Genomic DNA, 22468 nt, shown 5'->3' with positions numbered 1-22468 from the left:
TCGAAACTTGAATGTAGTACAAAGAAGCGAGTAATCAAAGAGTAACGAGATTGAAGAAATTACGTCTTTATCTGTATCGACTAAACCAAACCAAACTTGGAACATAATTGAAAATAAATGGCACACATGATTTCACATAAGGATAGAAACGATATTCTTTAAATTGGATTTTCATGCATTCACGGTCCTCTCCAACAATGTATACAAAGTGGTTTCTCTCATCACTGTATTTTGGCTCACAAACCACGGCCATTTTGTTCTCCTTATCGACGAAGAAACTCACGTAACGCGAAAACATAGAACAACGGGGACTGTCTATATCTACCGTAATGAATTTGCTCCACAACACTGCTTTAGTATCAATCTTATTAGTCACCCATACATCCACCTTTGGAGCATCATAACGCTGAAGTAACACTGAGAGATTTTCTTCTCTAACAACTGATAGAGCTATAATTTTATGATCAGTGACCGCAACTTTTAATGGGAAACAGAGACTTTTAAATACCTATGTAGTAAAATCAAAGCTGAGTAAAAATGTATAGTCGTGGTTGTCCTTATACAAACCATAACAATAAGTATTTCCCTTCAAAGACATGCCATTTAGTTGCGGGATACAGTTGCAAGTGACGTCATTGAGAACCCTCCATGAATCAGAGCTAAAGTCATAGATATCAAACTCCACAACTTGTTTGCATAGCTTGCCATCATCCCAATACCTCAAGATTTTGTAGCTACGGCAAGACTTGCTGTTTCCGTATCCAAGGAAAAACATAGAGTTTCTCTTTTTAAGTAAACTGTGTTGGATCCACCTGGTTTGACCAGTACAAGGGTTCCAAGCCACGAGACTATTGTCCTTGGTGGTGCACAATAATAAACCCTCGCACTGAAGATTTCGGATACATCGACTTGGTCTGATGATTTAGAACGAGAATCCTTTAGGTCAAATCCCTCCTTAAGTTCTATAGATGGAGCAGCAACGTTTTTGTGAATTTCATCATGGAGATTGCCTACACTCATCGGACAAACTCTATAGTCCTTCAACATGAGGACCCCGAACTGTTTCGCTAAGTGCTTGTGCTTCACAACGAATCTTTTGTCTTGGAATAAACTGTTCCATCGTTTGCAAGTAGATCTTAACCGACTCAAAGTTGTCGCCTGAACTCTAGAGAGTATCTCCTCTACCAATTCCGGGGGAAGATTCGGCAGCATCATTGTTTATCTTGTGATCTTTGGTAAAGACGGCTCGAGATCTATATACAGTATATATATATAAACAATTAGGGTTTTGGTTTTAGGGTCCAAATTTTTCAGTATTTATTATCTATACAAGACTCTATTTATAACAGAGACTCTATAGTATTTTTAAAGAACACTAAATTAAAAGGAACATAGCACAAGGTCTCTATATTGAGTTTGAGCCGGCCGTGGAGGTAATGCGAAGAAGGTTATTAATATTAAAAAAAAAAAAAAAAAAAAAAANAAGACTCGTATCAATAGTAGTAGATCAAAACGACGACAAAGAAAAAACAAAAGAGATCAGATGCTTTTTGTTTTTTCTTGACAAACTAATTTCGATATTTCCTTTGCGCCTAGGTATTATTACTGCTTGGGGGATTTGACCAAACTTGGAACATAGTTGAAAATAAATGGTCCGTATGATGTTTTTGGAGAATCTCAAACAAATATTTCTCTCTAATATTTATCCTCTCCAATAATGTCGACTATGTGTCCGCTAGTCTCATTGATGCCTTTTATATATAACCTTCACAACGGCCATCGTCTTGGGTCGTCTGATCAATCTTATCATTGGTTTTTACCCAAATCTTCATCTCATGACTATCAAGCCTCTTATTTAACACTGAAAGTTGTTCTTCTCTAACAACCGATAGAGCTACCTACAGTATGATAATTAGATTTCTGATTCAGAAGATTCAAGCGTTGATATCTTTCCGTTGAAAAATTAAAACTTAGCATGAGGTATTTTTTTCGGGTTTCGTCCGAAGCAAGCCAGTAAGTATTTCCCAATTCAAAAACACTTCTCTTTTTGTGAGGCATGGTAGGGATTGACGTCATCAAGAACCCTCCATAAATCAGAACTAAATTCATAGATTTCAAACTTACTTACAACTCGATAGCCTAAGTCGTAAAAATTCAACACCTTTAGATTTTGTAGCTATGGCAAGAATTGTTGTTTTCGTACCCAAGAACAATCTTATTGCTGTTCTTGTAACGTATACTGTGTTGGATCAACCTGGTTTTACCGGTCTAGTGTTACGCTTCGTTAAGCATAATATAAAACCATGCATGGCCGAGAAATATTTGTGATATTAGGAATTGATCGTTCAAATCGTCCGTTATTAGACTGCGAAGGTGAAGTCCATGTAGATTTGCGCTCATTGGATAAACTCATAAAGTAATGCAAAATTAAGAAGAAAAGAACCATTACGTAACAAATGGTATAGGATGATGGGATACAAAAAAAAAAGAAGAAGATGATTTCCCCATAATTAATTAGTCGAAGGACAAGACAAATGATAACAAAAACGAAGAAATTAATATGATATTGCTAGATTCGAACCAAACTTGGAGCGTAACAAAAGTACATGTGTGGCCAAACTACGGGTCCATCTTCAAGATCCACAATGCTGTCATCATCGTCATCGGCATCTTCAAGATCCACAATGCTGTGATCATCGTCATCGGCATCGGCATCGGCATCTTCAAGATCCACAATGCTATGATCATTGGCATCGGGTACATTCTCACTAAGCACGGTGGCTTTATTCTCCTCGTCAATGAAAAAAGTTATACGGATACGCATGGCTTTACTTATACCATTATTAAAGCCATGAGCGCGGGTGTTTATATCAATGCTTAAAATTTTGCTCCAAGAGATGACATTGGTCTCAGTTATATCATTTGTCATCCACATATCCATGGCTATAGCATCTTCGCCGAGAAAACATAGCAAAAGGCGCTCTTCTCTTACAGGCCATAATAACATCACATCACAGTCATCCCTATAACCTTCAAACGGAAGGCACACATGTGGCCCAAATCTCTCTGTTGTAAAATCAAAACTTATTAAGAAACAATTGATTAGTTCTTCGTCTACGTTGACACTGACAGAAGTGATCCAGTAAGTATCTCCCTTTACATACAGACCAGAACCAACTAAATGTAGTTTGAAGTCTGGACCGAAACTATCAACGACCCTCCATGAATAAGAATTAAAATCGTAGATTTCAAGCTCAAAAGTTTCATAATCCAAGGACCTCATGATTTTGTAATCATGGTAAGATTTTGTGTTTTCGTAACCGAGAGCTTACTTATGGTGTATAGTGTTAGCACTTCTGGTTTGGATGCACTTGGTTTGACCCGTACACGGGTTCCAAACCACGGTAGTGCTAGTGTTGGTGATTAGCTATAACCCGTTACAGTGGAAGACTTCAAAATCAATCCCGACTTCATCTGAATGACAAAGGAGACCTTTTAGGTTAAGTTCACCATTGAGCTTTATAGAAGGATCAATGGTGTCGTCAAGTCCATGGAGATTGTCACTCATCCAACAAACCCTAACATCCGTCAAAAACATATCCGAATACTTCTTTTCTGCTTTATCAAAGTGCTTCTTGGTAAATCTTCGATCATGTAATAATGCGTTCCACTTTTTGCAAGTAGACCGTAATCGAAAGAGAGATCTAGCTGGAACCCTAGAGAGTATTTCCTCTACCAAATCCTCTGGAAGAGCGGACATGGGAGAAGACCGTAATGTTATCGTTGTGATCTCACAAGGAAGAAGGAAGCTACGTACGTAGAAGGGGTTTGCAAATTAGAGATTGGGGTTGTATTTTGTTTTGTTTGACGTGCTCGTCTTATATATAGACAAAAACAAAAAAAAGGAGTTCATAATTTGGGCTTACTGAATCATGGATTAAATTTATTTTTAATGATTTTAGATTTCGTTGGATTTTGATAGGATTAAAATATTTTGTATAGATTTTGGCTAGACTTCAGGGTTATTGAATCTTGAATTCACATTAACTTGTAATTATTTTAGATTTGGTTGAATTTTGATAGGACTGAAAGGCCTTATCGTATTATATAAAGATTGAATCATCTCATAAAAATTCAAGTCAAAATTCTAACTAATAAATAAAAATATGTGTCAATGAATTAGATGTTATCACGTGTAAAGAAAAAACTAACATTTTTTTTTATATATGTTAATTTACTTCTTTTTGATTGTAACATGTGTCAAAAAAATATATTCAGTTAGCATGGATTTTAACAAAGAAAAAATGTAAGTTATTTAATAATAATTTAAATGGATGTAATCATGTAAAATGTGCTTATCGTCTCACTATATTAGTATATTATGTTTAATTCGCAGGTAAAAATAAAAATATGAAGAACAGAAAAGATCTATATAATATGAAAGAACATAAAAGATCTATATTCTTTTTAGAAATTTTACTGAGATGTTATACATTTTAGGTAATATTAGCAGAATCTACTAAAAAAGAGTATTACTAGAATATTTCGGGTATTTTTAAAATACCCAGCGTACCATTGTTTTATGTTACCAAAAAAACGTTATTATAAAAATGTCATTGCCACGTCAGACGCCACGTCAGAAATCGCTGACGTGTATTAAATAACTCAGCCGTAACTCGTTATAGAGGTAATGACGGCTGAGTTATAGTTATGTTGCGGCTGATTTATGAAAAAAAACATTTGAGTAAGATCGGACGGCTGATTTAGAGCATAACTCAGCCACACATAATGGCTGAGTTATTAAAATCTGGCTGAGTTATGCTCTAACTCAGCCAAATGTTTTTACATATCCAAGTACAAGTCCTACCAAAAGAAATACAAATGTTTTTTACGCAAACTGATTCATAAAATCAGGTGCCTCATCGTAGTTTTTTGCTGTCATTTTAACACGTAGAGCCTGGATATTTTGATCACAGATTCCATCGAAAGACACACTAAGCGCTAGACATTCTATAAACTTTAAAGTGTACATGCCACAGTCACCAACCTGTACGTTTTGCGGGACCTTGGATTTACTCCTCCTCCTGAAGGTAAACTGTTTGTACGTAGGTGTACGATATTCGTGAGGAACGTTTTCGTTCATCATTGTTGGAATCATCCGCGTAAACGTCCTACAAGCATCGAATATTTTACCCTCACTTTCTTTGGTTACTTATCCGACGATGCTATCATAGCAATCAATATTCCCCCTAATCAGATCCACGTGCAGCGCCACCCAGTGATCGCCTCCAGTTTGTGGAGCAAGATACATGTGATCCACATCTTTATTCCACTTCAAATTAGTCGTTTGATCTGAAGGTAACAAACCTTTCACTAAATCTTCATAACTATTGCCAGTGAATTTAAACAGCTTGGGTTTCATCTCGAACTGACGATGATCACGAACCATCGTACTGGTGAACCACAGGTCTACAAACGCAATGCGTTTGTTGTGATATGGGAAGGGATCTCGGTTGTACCTTTCCCTAAGGAGTCTCATAAACGCGGCCATGTGCTGTAAAAAAGGTAACTGAGTAAAGAACAGCAACTCAGCCATTATGTTTTAAATAACTCAGACAACAACAACAATAACTAAGACATTAAGACAAACTTACTTCATTAGAAAGCCACCCATAGGTACCATATTCTTCCGGCCTCACTGGCCAGTCCTTTCGTTCGGTGATTAGCTGCCTATAAAATTCAATTTCGATTCCGCCATTGCTTAACGGAATATTCCTAACAAACAAATAAACACAAGTTAATATAATGTTAACAAGTTGTGATTAACTTGTTAAGAAAAAGGGTCTAAAGGGTCATACTCGGCGCTCTTTAGGAACTCCAAAAGTTTCTGCAACTTGACCGGATCAACAGGTGCCAGAGGATCATATATTCCAGGTCGAGGTGAACAGTTCTTCCTCATGCACGTCAGTCTGTTGTCTCCAATATAGGGGAAAATCCTGCTTGGATGAGCTTGTTGTGTATTCAATACACTCCCATCCGGGGACAGCTTAACACTCTCCAGCCTTAAAGCTTTAATTCTATCAAGCCTAATCTCTTCCTCTACATCTTCCTCAGATTCAGGTTCAAGTTTGTTGGCTTCAGCAATAAACTGGTCTGTAATATCACAAAAACTGCTTTCAGCAGCTTCTGCACCAGCTTCTCCCTTATTAAAACCTCCATATGGTACAATAGACAACGACCTAACAGCAGGAGGATTTTTAGGTTTTCTACCTCAACCTCTTTTCTTTTCCTGAATGTCTCCAGCCGCTGCTTCTTTGGCCATTTTTGCCGCAGCTACTTCTTTGGCCTTCTTTGCCGCAACTACTTCTTTGGCCTTCTTTGCCGCAGCTACTTCTTTGGCCTTCTTTGCCGCCTCTAACTCTTTGGCCTTCTATGTCGCCTCTAACTCTTTGGCATTTCTCCTCGTGTAAGGCCGTGTTTTCGTATCAGCTGGTTTCTTAGCAGCTGGAAACTTTTTAGCAGCTGGAGACTTCTGAAGGAAACCAAGAGGATTATTAAAATCATCCATCAGATTCTTACTGATCCCATCCAAACCACTGCCATCAACAGATTTATTTTCCTGTATAACATAGCGAAGACAATTAAAGATAATGATAACTCAACCTAAACATTCTGGAAACTTAGCCATAAAATTAACATAAATCATACATTACCGGAGGACTGTTGACAGAGTAGTTTTGTTGCATTTTTCCTGGAATGACTGGTGGACCTTTTAGTGATTGTAGTTTTGCCTGAAGGCCTGATGATACCAGATCTTTTATTTTGAAATTTGAAAACACAAATGCCATGTTTTGGCCAGTTTCCCCAACACCCATGGAAAGCACGTGATCTTTCATCTGTTTGAGATCACGCGCAAAAGATCCAAACCTGGTATCAATCATTTCATTCATCCTCTTTTCTATTTTATCTCCAATCTTCTTCTCCAGATCCAAAGGCATATTTGCAATGTTTGTATCAAAGGAGTCAAATCTTGAGTTTAAACTGGACACTGAGTCAACGAGAGTTCTAACCGACACATCTTCCCCCGCATCTTCCTCCTCACTAGCTAACTGAAACAAATACAGAAACTGTCGTAAACAGACTAACGAAAGGTTACATAAAATATAAACTCACTATACACCATATCACTTAACTTTTTTCCTTTCTTCTTCTTCTCTTGTGCAGCTCCTGCTCCTTCACCAGATTCACCACCCTGACTGTTGGAAACTTCCTCCTTCTGGACTTTCCGCTTCCTTGCGGGAGGAAATTCAGACTCAACAACTGCTTTAGCTTTCTTTTTCCTTTTCTTCTTATCACTCTCCTTAACATCCCAAAAACCTTTAACAAACTGATCCATATGTATGTCTTCGATCAGGCGATCAATTGATGGGTCGTCTTCTTTGATCTGGCCACGTATGAAATAGATCGTAGCCATTTTCCTTCATAACCATTTTACAGACACGCAATTGTAACATAAGAGATTATGAAACCCATCAGTAAGTTTTAACTCAACCATCACTAAACCATAACTCAGCCATCTATGACCATAAATCAGCCATCAAAGAACCATAACTCAGCCATAAAAGAACCCTAACTCAGCCATAACTAAACCATAACTCAGCACTTACTATACTAAATAATAACTCAGTCATTACTAAACAGTCACTCAACTATTGCTAAACCATATATCAGCCATCATTTAAACAATAATCAGCCAGTAACTATCAGTCTATCATAACACAATCAAAACTTTACCTCACCCAAGCGCTTTGATCTCTTCAGCAATAACCGTTTCCATCGTTGAACGTGTACGGTTTCCATGTCATCAAAGCAACGATATGACATCATCTTCAGCTGATGCATTCCCAAACCGATCTCCAAAGCATTTGATGGACTCATACGCCCAAGCCTGTAACACGGGTGTAAACCCACTAAGGGTGTAGAATTTCCCCGTAGGCCTCAATAACTTTATGTCATCAACAAGGGTTTCAAATGCTGACCGACCCCACGGATAAGTCTTCATTGCTTCATCATCAAAAACTCTTTTGGCACTTTTATATGGAAGTCTAGAGTTATGATGCAAACCATAAAGTCCAATGTGTTGAAGAAGCAACAGCCCCAACCGTTTACGATGATCATAGTTTATCCATTGCCGGCACACTTTCAGTCCTTCCCTGAGTTCATTTAATGATGGACCTTCCCCACCAGGCACTTTCAAAAGTCTGAAGAACTCTTTGTGTTCCTCTTCAAGTTCAAACCGTTCTGTCGGCATTGGGTCTATGTTTAACCCCGTCACATGAGCAAATTCATTCAACCCAAACCTGATAGGTTGACCACCGACCACAAACCAAAGCTCCTTCTTATGTACCCTTAATTGGTTACATAGTAGGAAATGTACTATCTTACCAGACCAAACGAATTGGCTATCAACTAGCTTAGAGATTATTCCAATAGGTACATCCTTCGTTTTTTCCACACATCCTGTCCTATTGATTCCTTAATCCCAGAGAATTCTCCCATCCTGAAATTGGTATTAATTTTTCTTAACTCTAGATTAGAGTTTCCTTGAGCGTATAGTCTTGGAGGGTAATCCCTTGCCTGTTCTTCAGAAATAATCACCATCGACATCTGATAAATAATATAATTCANGTTTACGATGATCATAGTTTATCCATTGCCGGCACACTTTCAGTCCTTCCCTGAGTTCATTTAATGATGGACCTTCCCCACCAGGCACTTTCAAAAGTCTGAAGAACTCTTTGTGTTCCTCTTCAAGTTCAAACCGTTCTGTCGGCATTGGGTCTATGTTTAACCCCGTCACATGAGCAAATTCATTCAACCCAAACCTGATAGGTTGACCACCGACCACAAACCAAAGCTCCTTCTTATGTACCCTTAATTGGTTACATAGTAGGAAATGTACTATCTTACCAGACCAAACGAATTGGCTATCAACTAGCTTAGAGATTATTCCAATAGGTACATCCTTCGTTTTTTCCACACATCCTGTCCTATTGATTCCTTAATCCCAGAGAATTCTCCCATCCTGAAATTGGTATTAATTTTTCTTAACTCTAGATTAGAGTTTCCTTGAGCGTATAGTCTTGGAGGGTAATCCCTTGCCTGTTCTTCAGAAATAATCACCATCGACATCTGATAAATAATATAATTCATAAGTAAATCATAAAATAAATCAGAAAACAAACTCATACACAAAGCATAACATAACTCAGCCACAAATACATAACTCATATCTAAAGCACAAAATAACTCAGTCACCAATACAAAACTCAGCCGTAACTCAGCCGCAAAATAAAACAAATCAGCCATCGAATCGAATAGATCTAACAAATCAGCCGTAAACCCTAAAAGTAAATAAGCCATCAAATCGAATAGATCTAACAAATCAGCCATCATTAACGACGACGACAATCATTCGTAAATCATCAATAAAAACCCACATTCAGCCAGAAAACTCGAAACTAAACACTCGACACATACCAGAACGTTTAAACGAAGACGAACACGACGAAGAGAGAGAGAGCGACGACGAAGAGAGAGAGAGCGAAGACAAAGAAAGAGAGTGCGACGACGAAGAGAGAGAGCGAGCAAAGACGGCGAGAGATGACGGCGAGAGATTGACGGCGACAGAGTGGACAATGACAGAGTATCACCGGCGATGAGAGACGACGTAAAATAGTTTTTTTTTTCGCGGTTTGTGAACAGTGAAAACTGTTCACTTTCCCTCTCTTTGATATAAACAAGAAAAAATAACTGTTGATCTGAAAAAATAACTGCTTAATGACATGTTAAATCATATATGATGTGTATTTTAATTTGCTGATGTGTATTTTTTTTTTTTGACCAAAATCGAAAAACTAAATCCAAGGGCTAAATTGTAATTACATCCAAGGCAATAAACATTTGAGCAATTTCAAGAAAATTGTTAGATATGAGGAATAAACCAACTTTTGGATAACATTTGAGTAATTCTTTCTTCTTTTTATATTTTGTACTTCATTTTTATCATTTTTTCTTTCTTTTTGACCTCTTCTCCATTATAATTTGAAGCAATCCAATAGGTATTTCCCCTTCAGATTGAAGATAGAACTAGCTCACTCTACCACCAATGAATTAGAATGTTTAGGCTTTCGAGTCCAAAAGTACTTGTTTAGAACGAGATGAGACAAGAACAACATCGAAAGCAGTTTCAGATCAAATCGTATTTTTATTAATTAATCAAAGGACATGAAAACGAGAAAGATAAATGAGCTGCAAGAAATTACGTTTTATTTTAAACTAACTGTTCTCCATACTGGCCATTTATTGAATAAGCCATGTTAGTAATGTTGCCTATTGCCTCCATGCTGAATTTGAACCAAGCTTGGGACACAGCTACTGGAGCTGGACAATCAGAAACGTCTATATACACTTTTCCAAAGTCACGATTCTCTCCAAAAATGTATGCAATTCCGTTGTCAAAACATATGGCGACTTTCTTCTCCTCGTCCTTGATGAAGAAACTTACATCATACGTAAATTTATGGTAAAAATTATAAGTGTTTAGATCAACTGCCAAAAACTTTCTCCACGACAGTACTTTGGTCTGATCAGTCTCATCGTTGGTCGTCACCCAAATCTTCACATTCGATGTATCCTGACTCTGTTGCAAAACTGAAAGTTGCTCTTCTCTAACAACTGATAATGCCAAAACCTCGTATCCAAGACACTGATCAGAGGGAAGATTCAGACGTCCAAATGTCTCTGTTGTGAAATCAAAACTTACTAGTACAAAGTCTTTGACTTGTGAAGCAATCCAATAAGTATCCCCATTTAAAGACACCCCACGAGACTGTATGACGCAGCTGAGGGTGACTTCACCAAGAGCCCTCGCATGGAAGATCTGACATCGCCATTGTCTGTGTTTCTTCCTCTTGTCATATCTCTCAGAGGAAAGTTAAAGAATGCGAGAGAGGTCGGCTACAATTTGACAATAGGGTTTTTCTTTTTGGTTTTAAGTTGAATGAAACATAAAAATTAAAGAAACACCCAATAGATCTATGTCAACAGATGATTAGGAATTCGTATATAATTTACACATTTATATATATTAGATTGTAGAAAAATAGTTTGATATTTAATGGGTTGAGAGCCGATCCTCAAGCTCTTTGTTGTATAACTGAATCAAACCTGTGGTATCTTGATGTGGGAGATCATGAAGCTTCTCGTCTAAAATACTCTTGTACTCGTTATCTCTATCTTCCCATTTACGCATGAACTCAACCTGCAAACTCACAAATGACAAACCCCATCAATAAGTCATTTATAAAAGAGAGGAAGTACGATCATGTTAGAAAACAATAATAAACGGACTTGTTTCTGAAACGTATCGAATTCGTCTGAACTAAGAGATCCATCGCTGTTAGAGTCAAGAAGCTGCATCATCTCCTCTGCGTCTTCACCTGGAGCTCCAAGCTCTTCCATCACTTCCATTAGTTCCTCTATGCTGATCATTCCGTCCCCGTTTTTGTCTAGAAGGCAAAACACTCTGTCTCTTTGGTTCGTTGTTGTCTTGAAGCTTTGCTGTTTATTTGATGCGAGATCTTTGAGACGAATTGCAGCAAGATCCGCTGCTGCCATCATTATCGCTTTAAGCCTCTTCGCCTGAACATGATTAAAACAAATAACTCAACTTCCTCAATTGCTAAACTTAAAAAATCACACAAGTGTTTACCTCTTTTGGGTCGGTTAGACCGCCTTTGTACAAAGAATGTGATGCTGTTCCAGCATTAGCGGATCCATCCATATCCATTGTCCGTATTTGTATCTCCATCAAAGGTCTTCTCTGATCGCTGTCACTAACATCAACCGCCATATGTAGACTCCTATACCCATTTTCCTTTGGCCGAGCAATGTAGTCTTTTGTTCTATGCGGAATCTCCTTCCAAAGAGACCGGACAATCTCACTTGTTCGGTAACAGGCTTTTTCGCCAACTTCAACATCGTTTGCGTCAGAATTTGGCATCAATATGACCCGTAGACCAAGCACATCATTCACTTCTTCCGGTTTACGCCCATCTCTTAGAAGCTTCTTCATCATACTGTACCGGCTTTTATACCGACCTTTCACATACACATCATCCACCATTTCAGTCAAAACCAAATCAGCCTTCAAAGACAGATGAAGCTGCTCTTTGTACACATCAATCATTGGTTTAGACCCGTTCTCATGAATTCTTAACCACGAATCTAAGTAAAGATACGAACACGGGAAAAGATAACGGAAAGAGATGTCCTCAAGCTCAAGTGACAAGTGATTAGCCCCAACCGCATGAGCTAAAGGAGAATAAATCTTCAACACTTCAAGGGAGAGAATCTGCTGACGGTACTTTGGCAACTGCTCCAAATGCCTCATCTCATCAAGCTTTGAAACAAGGTACATGATCACAGCTCTGATATCATAATAGGTTAGATAGAACTTTCTCAGAGAAGCAGCAGTTTCATCGTCCAAGACATCAACTTTAAAAGGGATGTTCTTCACACGGAAAATCTCATGAAGCAGATGAGCAGTTCCAGTACCAATCTGGTCTCTAACTTCATATATTGATATCGCTTTCGCCTCAACCACCTCACTCAATATACTCGCCGAGATAACTTCTGCATCCATCTGCCATTTACAATTATATAATGCTTCAATTTCAATTTCGCCACAGAATCAACAACAGCACCTAATCATCTACACACGAAACTATGAAGATGCAGAGAGATAGAGAGAGAGAGAGAGAGAGAGGAACCTGGAGATCTGCGAGGAGGATAGAGAGTGAGAGAGCCTTAGAAAGGGGAGAGCGACCATCAGAGGCAAGAGGAAGAGATTGTAAAATCGGAATCGAGAGCTTAAGAGCTTTAAAGAGTAACCTAGAAGAAGACGTAGACAGCCAAACCGAATTCATCCTCGCCGTCACTTCGTTGAAAGCTCCGACAAGCTCCACCACCATTTTCCCTCCCGCTGCCTCCGGTGACCGTGCCGTCGATTCAACCGCAGTAGTATCCTCCGCTTCCGACCTCGGATTCCACCGTCGACGCCGTCGTTTAATCAATTGAATCGAATAAAGATGACGATGCTGTACCTGAGAAGATCTCCATCTCGGAATCGGAATCGGTGATGGACGAATTACATACATTTGAGAACTTTGAGATTGATTTTGAAAATTGAATCCAAATTTTTATTTTTATTTTATTATAAGGGCTTGTAGCAATGGATAAGCCACGTAGGATTTTGTTGTTTCGACCACATACATAAATAAATAAAATACTATAATTTTATAGAACTATCTGCGAGAGTGAGAGGGTTTGGTTACTTATGAGTGACGCTGACGCCTCCATCTAAAACCCTACGCAAAAGCCTTGTAGTTCAGGTTTCTGCCATTGAAGGATTCGTTTCGCTTCGGATTCGAAATCATGGCGGCCGTACCGAGAGGCCTCATTTCTCGAATCAATCAGTTTTTATCAATCCGGTCTGTGACTACTTCTCCATCTGAATCTCTACCTCATTGTAGCTTCTTTCTCCTCCAACGATTCAGCTCCGATGCTGGCTTGTTCGACGGCGGTGGATCTGATATTATCGGGGATCCGACCCGAATCATCGAGGCGAAACAAGGTGAGATGTCTAACAGCTCTAAAAGGAATGGGATCATCGCCGTTAAGTGTGGGATGACTGCGCTCTGGAACAAATGGGGAGCTAGGGTTCCGGTTTCTATTCTTTGGGTTGATGATAACATTGTCTCTCAGGTTAAGACTGTTGAGAAAGAAGGGATTTTTGCGCTACAGGTAACTCCATCGCAGTTTTCATTTTGGATTTATTGATAGTTTCTTAGTGACTAGTTGATCAATAGATTGCTGTAACGTTTATTGATGAATTTAGTTTGTGAAGATACTGGTTTAGTAATGTGATTGGCATGTGTTGTTCTGTTAGTTAGATCGGATGTGGGCAAAAGAAACCGAAGCATTTCTCCAAGTCTGTGGTGGGACATTTCAGAGCAAAAGGTGTGCCGTTAAAGAGGAAGTTGAGGGAGTTTCCTGTGACTGAAGACGCTCTTCTTCCTGTTGGTACTTCACTCGATGTCCGCCATTTTGTTCCGGGACAGTACGTTGATGTCACTGCGATCAGTCGAGGGAAAGGTGTTCAGGTGAAACCATTCTCAGGGTCTTTCATCTTTTACTTTGGCGTTTCTTAATAGTCTTAGAGCAGAACTTGAGATGATAACTTGAATAGTCAAATAATAATGTGGCAGATATATAACATGGAGAGCGAATGAAGCAGTGTTTGTGCAAAGTAACGGCTGTGTTAATGTCTTTTCAGGGTTGCATGAAAAGATGTGGTTTCAGCGGAATGCCTGCAACACATGGTGCTTCATTGTCCCATCGAAGTGGTGGTTCCACAGGGCAAAGAGATGCTCCTGGAAAGTTATGTGTCAAATCGCTATGCTTGTCGGGAATTTTCTCAAAAGCAAATGACCAATACTGACTTGTTAAATACACTCGAGTAGGTGTTCAAGGGGAGAAAGATGCCTGGGAGAATGGGTGCAGATCAGAGGACAGTAAAGAACGTTTGGGTTTACAAGATCGATCCTGCGAGGAACCTCATCTGGGTGAGAGGACAAGTAAGTATCTCAACCTGAGTTCTGGTCCCTGGCTAGGATGTGTCGGTCACAAAACGTGAGTGCCATTGCTCTTCTCTTATTAGTAGTATAGGTCATGATTGTGATTGGTGGTCTTGTTGTAGGTTCCTGGCGCAGAAGGAAACTTTGTGTTCATAAGAGATGCTTGGTACAAGAAACCAGACATCTCAAAGCTTCCGTTTCCAACTTACTTAGCTCCAGACGACGAAGATCCATCAGAATTAGAACCAGTTGTTGCTGATCTTGGAGAACTTGACCTATATTTGTTGGCGGAGTGATGAAAACAACATGATCTTGATCTTCATTTTGGTTTCTTTTACATTTATGGGAGACCAGAAAGAAGCTGAGGAAGTGGAATCCCAGAGCTAAAAGCTTTTTGCAGATGAATGAAATTGTATTTTCGTATTTTCAGTTGTTTTAATTTATTTTTATGTAGCAGTGGATAAGCCACGTAGGATTTTGTTGTTTCGACCACATACATAAATAAAGGGAGATTCTAAACATATCAAATCATGGTGGAGGTCCTCCTTGGCAAAATAGCCGAATCCGAAAATCCGACTCAAACCTGTTCCGAAAAACCCGATCCGAATCTGTATCCGAAGTTTTAAAATATCCGAATAGATATAGGATCTATTAAAATCGGATACCTGAACCGATCGGGTATTATCTGATATCCGAACTAACCCGAACATATATAAATATTACTATTAAACGAGTGCAAAATAGTCCTCCAAAATAGTCATATAGTAAGTACATTGTAACCATTTTGCCACTTTAATCTTTTTGACTAATACTAAAACCTCAAGTATTTAGATATTACTAAATGCAACTTTTTTTTTTGGAATTTTAGATACGAGAGATTTTACTTATTATATTTTTAATTGCATTTTTTTATTTCACACTCATGAATTCTGGATACCAAAATATTATTTTTACATATTAAAAAATATATAAAATGAAAAATACAAAACAAAATAAGTCATTTTCAACAAAAAATGTGTTTGCCATAGTTTTTTTCACCTTTAATATTGGAGTCTGAGAGATTTGAATTCAGATTTGTTTGGAATTCAAATTGAATTCAAGTATTTTGTTAAGTTTAAGATGTAAATATTCAAAACCAAACTCAAATCTAAAATATATTTTGGGTAATCGGGTACCCGAACCCGATCTGAATTCGATGGGTGTTTATCTGAATCTGATGGGTGTTTATCTGAACCCGACCCGAATACTAGAAATACCCGAATGAGTCTAGAACCCCTTTACCGAAATACCCAAAAATCCGAAATACCCGACCCGAACCCGAATGGGTACCCGAATGCCCATGACTAGTGGAGGAGGGAAATATTTAGGTCTGCCTGAACAGTTTGGTCGAAAGAAGAAAGAGATGTTCACTTATATTATAGACTGGGTGAGAAAAAGAATGTCTCATTGGAGTGCCAGAACGCTATCCCCTGCAGGAAAGGAGATAATGATGAAATCGATTGCGGTTTCCATGCCCGTATATGCTATGTCATGTTTTAAACTACCAAAAGGGGTCACTTCAGACATCGAAGCTTTACTCATGAACTTCTGGTGGGAACGTAATACTAACCATCGAGGTATTCCTTGGATATCATGGAACAGACTAAAATATTTAAAAAAAGGAAGGTGGGTTAGGATTCAGAGATCTTGAAAAGTTCAATGATGCTCTATTGGCAAAACAAGCATGGAGACTACTAAAATTTCCTAATTCTCTCTTTGCAAGAGTCATGAAGGCACGTTATTATCCAGATGATAAGCTTTTGGATGCGAAAGAACAGAAAAATCAATCTTATGGATGGTCTTCTTTACTACATGGACTTGACTTGATAAAAAAAGGAACACGATACTTGATTGGAGATGGTAAATCGATTCGACTAGATATTGATAATGTCTTGGAGGGTACGCCACCCCGACTGATAAGAACGATTGATCCAAACTGCAACCTGGCATTAGATGTTTTGATAAAAAAGACGGGAACTTATCGTACTTGGGATACACAACAACTGGACACCATTGTGAACCCATATGATTGTGAAGCTATCAAAAAAGTGAATTTATCTCAAGTAGAAACAGAGGACAGGTTAATCTGGAACTATACACTCTCTTGCGACTATACAGTAAAATCAGGTTACTGGTTTCTTACTCATAACCCCTTTGATCCAAATCCCGCACTAGATATTTCTCATGGTTCGATTGAGCTAAAGAGCAGGATTTGGAAACTACAAATATTACCAAAAATCAAACACTTTTTATGGCGGGTTCTTTCTAAAGCTCTACCAACAACAATCCGCTTACGTACTAGAGGTATGTGTATTCCTGCACTCTGCCCAATATGTAATCAAGAGGATGAATCAATTCTCCATGCTCTGTTCACATGTCCTTTCGCAAGAATGGTTTGGTGTATGTTAGGCATTTCATCACAATACATTAATCAACTGAACACGGATGTGGAATCTTCTATACAAACTATTCTTAATCTACAGACACATGACAACAACACACATGAATTTTATTTGCCTTTCTGGATATTGTGGCGAATATGGAAAGCTAGAAATACCTTGGTCTTTGAAGGAATTCGAGAAGGACCTACAATAACAGTTTTAAAAGCTCATGCTGAAACAAGAGACTAGACAAACAACCCCTTACTCTCTAGAAGTCCCAATCGGAACAATTTGATGCCAAACATACGGATGGATAATCTGTTCACCTCCTACTTTTCCTATGATAAAATGTAATTTTGATGCAGCTTTTAATGCCCATAGCCATACCACAACAGGCGGATGGATAATCCAAAACCATCAGGGGGATCCTCTGGTTTGGAGTGCATCAAGACTACTACCTTCAGAATCAGCTTTAGAAGCAAAAGCAAAAGCCCTTTTACTGGCGCTCCAACATGCATGGATTCGAGGTTATACTTCGACAATATTTGAAGGAAACTGTGAGACCCTTGTAAAACTTGTAAACAGACAAAAAGAAAATGTTTCACTATCAAACCTGCTAAGAGACATACAACTTTGGCGTTCGAAATTTCGGTTTTGTGCTTGAACTTTTATAAAGAGATCATGTAATTCAGTTGCTCATTCTCTAGCAAAATTTGGTTGTCAAGATGTTGAATACTATGTTGATTCTGTAACAAAGCCTGTTTGGCTATTCCAACAACTTTGTAATGACTCAGTTTAAATCAATATTTTTTTTTGGGAAAAAAATAAAAATAAATAAAGGGAGATTCTCAAAAATAGCATTAAAATAAGCTTTTTTCTAAACTTAGCACAACATCTCTAAAATTATAAAATAACACCAATTAATCTTTTAAAATTAAATCCTAAATTAATAATTTTGGCAGGAAATTATAAAGTTAATGCATCAATTAATTCACTCACTTCTATAACATATTTATTATTACTAAAAATAATAATTTAAACTAAAATCTAAACCAAAAACAAAATGAAAAAAATATACAAAAAATATATAAAAGTAAAATATGAATATAGATTAAATAAATATAAAATTAGATATTTCTATCATAACATATAATAATCGTGTAAATATTTATAAAAGACTAAAATTGGGGAAAAGTAAAGCTATCATATAGTTAATGGATAAAGAAAATAAGAGTTTTTTTTAAAAAAACAAACACAAAAATTTAAAGTTTTTTTGATTAAGGAGGTTATTTAATTATTGGTATTACATTATAAATTCATGTTATCGATTAAAAGTTGGTGTATATTTTTATTTTCAATTATAGTATAATATTATTAATAATATATATATGTGTGTGTTTAAAACTTGAGAGTATGTTTGTTAGTGTTAAACTACAAATTCATGTTACCATTAAAACTAGAAGGATTTGGTGCATTTTATTATTTAGAATTCTAATAATATAATAATTAAAATACTTTGAGTTATCTATGTTATTTACTGTTTTCGAAATTGAAAAATGGTAAAATTTGTTAAACAAAAGTATATCCAAAAAAGGAGAAAATATTAATCAAGTGCTCAAAAATGAAAATAATGTATATATTTAGATAATTTGTTAGAAATACCCTTACATGAAAAATATATTAATCAATAATATAAAACACTAAATTTTCCCGACAAAAAAAGTTCTGACATATTTTCCCGCCAAAAAATTTTCGAAAAAAATTTCCTGCCAGAAGAATGTTGTCAAAAAAACTTGACAAAAATTTTCCACAAAAGAATTTTCCCGCCAAAAAAAATTACAAGGCTTTCATAAGATTTTTATAAGGTTTTCAACCCTGTAAAAGCGTTTAAAAGGTTTAAAAACCTTATAAAAACTTAAAAAAACCTTGTAAACCTTTTTAAAAGGTATAAATTTAAAAAAAAATTCAAATTTCGTAATTTTGGCGGGATTTTTTTTTTTTTTTGGCGGAAATTGTTTTCTATTTTGGAGAAAATTTTTTATTTTGACGGAAAAAAATAATTTTTGGCGGAAAATTTTTCATCTTTTGGTGGAATTTTTTTTGATTTTTTTGGCGAGATTTTTTTTGATTTTGATGACTGTACATTCTTGTTGTCACAGTGTCACTCAAAGAAAGGGTAATTTGGTGATTTTGTATATAAAGAGGGGTAGTTTTAAAAATGTTCAATATGGAGGGGTATTTTTAAAAAAAGATATGGAAAAAGGAGTATTTTTAAAAATGCCTCGTATATTTAAGAGAAACATATAACTTTACTTGAAATAAAATATATTAAAGAAAACTTATTATGAACATCACACACACAAAAAAGGCGGTGAAAAATACTAAGAAGGAATTTGAGAAAACTATTATAATAGAATGTGAAAAGAAGATGAAAGAGATGATGAATCTATACTGGAAAATAAAGAAAGAATCAATTGTGAAAAAATGTTATAAAAAAAAGTTATATATCGCTTAAGAAAATAAATTTGACATTTATATAGATTTATATTTTAATATTGAATAATTATAATTATATTCAAAAGTTTGTATTAATAATAAAAAAAATTATAGTCTCGTGTTATAAATCTAATATGGTAATAAAGATGTCTTTTATTTAAAAGCAATTTATATGGATTGCATAAATCGGAATTTGGATGCTACATTATCATTACTACAAAGATATGAAAAGATATCCTCAAGCTATATGGCTATTTTGTATATTTTTTATTTGTGTTGGATGCTTTAATTGTAGTAAACATAAAATGAATCGTTTTAAATGGTATTCTTTTTCAGATAAAATTTCAACTATTAGAAAAAGCAATGATTTTGATTCGTCACTTCAATATAAAAGGAAGACACTTTCGTTAAATGATTTTTAAATTTATTTTTAGAAAAGATCATATAGTTGCATTTGTTCATTGTAGAGCTGTGTCTTTTACGATATAATATTTATCTAAAAAAAATATATTGAAAAAGAATCATACGGTTGCGTCTGTTTATCGTAGAGTTGTGTCTTTTACCATAAAATAAAATCATATGGTTCCTTCTGTTTATTATAGAGTTATGTTTTTCACCATATTTTAGATACAACTTTTCGTTTCAATAGTTATGGTTATGTTTTTTGAACTATATATATATATATATATATTTGTCTCTTCTTAGATAACTAACTAATCAATGAAACATTGTTTGCTAACAAAAAATTTTCGTTTCATGCTGAATCTAAATAATAGGAATTTTAATATTCAATATCTAATATTATTCTATAATCTAACTAAAGATTTTAGAAATGATTATAGTAATATAGAAATTTAATCAACTTTAGTTATGCAATTTTTATTTATCGTAACTTTTCGTAAAATATGTGTTTTTTAAGATTTAACTATTTCATCTTTTATTTTTAGAAGTTGTGTATTAATTTATAATTATTAGTTGATATATTTTCACTCAAAATGAAATTTATTTTATTTTTAAAATTATTTTATCAGTAAATTACATTGACTTATTATAATCATTCGTTTGATATTCTCACTTAGGACCACTTCGTCATAATATTTGTTCATGAGTAATATAAATATCAAATTTTGTTGTGATGTTTGTTACTCCTTACAATAAATTTTTATATAATATCTTATAATTATATAATACATAATTATAAGTAGAGTTGTCTGGATTCATTATGAATTTTCATTTAATAATTTTTCTACTTAATATTTATTTATTTTGAAATAATTTTTAATTTTATTATTTACCATATATTTTCAAATAATTTTATAATATATAATTCTAAATTTGGAAATCTGGAAATTTAATTTAATTTTTTTGAAATACTTACGTCAGTAGGGTCTGAGTAGGGCTGGGAAAAATAACCGATAACCAAATAACCGACCGAAACCGAACCGAAAAAAACCAAACCGAACCGAACCGAAATTCTTCAAATACCCGAATGGTTAGTAAAAATCTATATCCAAACTAACCGAAACCGAACCGAACCGAACCGACAATTAAATGGTTAACCGAAATATCCGAAAACCTAGAAGATATCAAATATTATATACTTAATATTATGCAAAACTATAAAATAAACTTAAAATATAAATTATTTCTAGATTCAAAACAATTAAATATTTTAAATAATCAATATATGTAAATGTTATTATTTTGAATTTACAAAGTTAAATACTATTTTGTAAAATTGAATCAATATTTTTCCTTTTTTTGTATTTTTGTTATTGTATATTTGGTTAATTTTGGTTATATTCGGTTAGTTTTGGTTATATTTGGTTTATTTGGTTAATGTTAATATAATTTATGTTAGTTATGATTATTTATTTAAATAACCAAACCGAAACCGAACCGAAAGAAACCGAACTGAACCGAACCGAAATTTCAAAAATATCCAAATAGTTACTATATTACTATATCCAAAATAACCGAAACCGAATACAACCGAACCGAAACCGAATGGTTAACCGAATGCCCAGGCCTACGGTCTGAGTCCTAGTAAATAGTACTGTATAATTTTATAGAACTCTCTGCTTCAGCAAGAGGGTCTGGTTATGAGTTACGCTTCGAGCAATCATCTCAGAAGTCCCCCTCCAGCCTCCATCTAAAACCCTACGCAAAAGCCTTCGAGTTCAGGTTTCTCCATCTGTTTCCTTCTTCGTCTAAGCCATTGAAGGGTTCGCTTCGCTTCGGATTCGAAATCATGGCGGCCGTACCGAGAGGCCTCATTTCTCGATTCAATCAGTTTCTATCAATCCGGTCCGTGACTACTTCGCCATCTGAATCTCTACCTCATTGTAGCTTCTTTCTCCTCCGACGATTCAGCTCCGATGCTGGGTTGGTCGACGGTGCTGGATCTGATATTGTCGGGGATCCGACCCGAATCATCGAGGCGAAACAAGGTGAGATGTCTAAAAGCTCTAAAAGGACTGGGATCATCGCCGTTAAGTGTGGGATGACTGCGCTCTGGAACAAATGGGGAGCTAGGGTTCCGGTTTCTATTCTTTGGGTTGATGATAACATTGTCTCTCAGGTTAAGACTGTTGAGAAAGAAGGGATTTTTGCGCTACAGGTAACTCCATCGCAGTTTTATTCATTCCCATTTTGGCCATGTAGTTTTGGTATCTGCTGGATTTATTGGATAGCTTCTTAGTTCCGGGTAACTCTTGGTGATTACTTGATCGATAGATTGCTGTAACGTTTATTGATGAATTGGGTTTGTGAAGCTCATGGTTTAGTAATGTGATTGGCATGTGTTGTTCTGTTAGTTAGATTGGATGTGGGCAAAAGAAACCGAAGCATTTG

General features: G+C 36.0%; 4 protein-coding genes and 2 pseudogenes across 4 annotated transcripts; 2 read left to right on the top strand and 4 right to left on the bottom strand.

Annotated features, from left to right (window-relative positions):
- Positions 68 to 1212, bottom strand: LOC104767592 (annotated as a pseudogene).
- Positions 2570 to 7860, bottom strand: LOC104767590 (annotated as a pseudogene).
- Positions 10321 to 10996, bottom strand: LOC109130725 (putative F-box/kelch-repeat protein At1g62270; the record flags this gene model as incomplete). Its single annotated transcript, XM_019240631.1, has 1 exon — positions 10321 to 10996. A coding segment is annotated over one exon (663 nt), but the record flags the coding sequence as incomplete, so codon positions are not given.
- Positions 11077 to 13245, bottom strand: LOC104765592 (probable GTP diphosphokinase CRSH, chloroplastic). Its single transcript, XM_010489335.2, has 4 exons — positions 12834 to 13245; positions 11774 to 12706; positions 11413 to 11703; positions 11077 to 11323 (listed from the first exon to the last, which is right to left on the bottom strand). Exons 1-4 carry the CDS (start codon positions 13218 to 13220, stop codon positions 11177 to 11179), a joined length of 1758 nt encoding a protein of 585 aa, XP_010487637.1. The 5' UTR covers positions 13221 to 13245; the 3' UTR covers positions 11077 to 11176.
- Positions 13443 to 15132, top strand: LOC104765591 (50S ribosomal protein L3-2, chloroplastic-like). Its single transcript, XM_010489334.2, has 5 exons — positions 13443 to 13866; positions 14016 to 14225; positions 14399 to 14509; positions 14586 to 14699; positions 14822 to 15132. The coding sequence occupies exons 1-5, from the start codon at positions 13498 to 13500 to the stop codon at positions 14993 to 14995; spliced, it is 978 nt and encodes a 325-aa protein (XP_010487636.1). The 5' UTR covers positions 13443 to 13497; the 3' UTR covers positions 14996 to 15132.
- LOC109130801 (50S ribosomal protein L3-2, chloroplastic-like) lies at positions 21867 to 22387 on the top strand. The gene is made up of 2 exons (XM_019240849.1): positions 21867 to 22235; positions 22352 to 22387. The coding sequence occupies exons 1-2, from the start codon at positions 21867 to 21869 to the stop codon at positions 22385 to 22387; spliced, it is 405 nt and encodes a 134-aa protein (XP_019096394.1).

This window comes from Camelina sativa, chromosome 19 (genome assembly GCF_000633955.1).
Source record: "Camelina sativa cultivar DH55 chromosome 19, Cs, whole genome shotgun sequence".
In the NCBI taxonomy this organism is placed as follows: domain Eukaryota; kingdom Viridiplantae; phylum Streptophyta; class Magnoliopsida; order Brassicales; family Brassicaceae; genus Camelina; species Camelina sativa.
Note: the sequence above shows the minus strand (reverse complement) of the source record. Positions and strands in the feature narration are given on the sequence as shown.

Bases quoted from the DNA above. Each gene is read 5' to 3' on its own strand.
- LOC104765592 (XM_010489335.2), bottom strand. From the start codon at position 13,220: ATGTATGTAATTCGTCCATCACCGATTCCGATTCCGAGATGGAGATCT. The intron at 12,707-12,833 runs GTTCCTCTCTCT...TGTAAATGGCAG, and splicing joins TCCTCCTCGCAGATCTCCAG to ATGGATGCAGAAGTTATCTC. The intron at 11,324-11,412 runs GTCCGTTTATTA...GTGAGTTTGCAG, and splicing joins TCGATACGTTTCAGAAACAA to GTTGAGTTCATGCGTAAATG.
- LOC104765591 (XM_010489334.2), top strand. From the start codon at position 13,498: ATGGCGGCCGTACCGAGAGGCCTCATTTCTCGAATCAATCAGTTTTTA. The intron at 13,867-14,015 runs GTAACTCCATCG...TCTGTTAGTTAG, and splicing joins AAGGGATTTTTGCGCTACAG to ATCGGATGTGGGCAAAAGAA. The intron at 14,226-14,398 runs GTGAAACCATTC...ATGTCTTTTCAG, and splicing joins GTCGAGGGAAAGGTGTTCAG to GGTTGCATGAAAAGATGTGG.
- LOC109130801 (XM_019240849.1), top strand. From the start codon at position 21,867: ATGGCGGCCGTACCGAGAGGCCTCATTTCTCGATTCAATCAGTTTCTA. The intron at 22,236-22,351 runs GTAACTCCATCG...CTTGATCGATAG, and splicing joins AAGGGATTTTTGCGCTACAG to ATTGCTGTAACGTTTATTGA.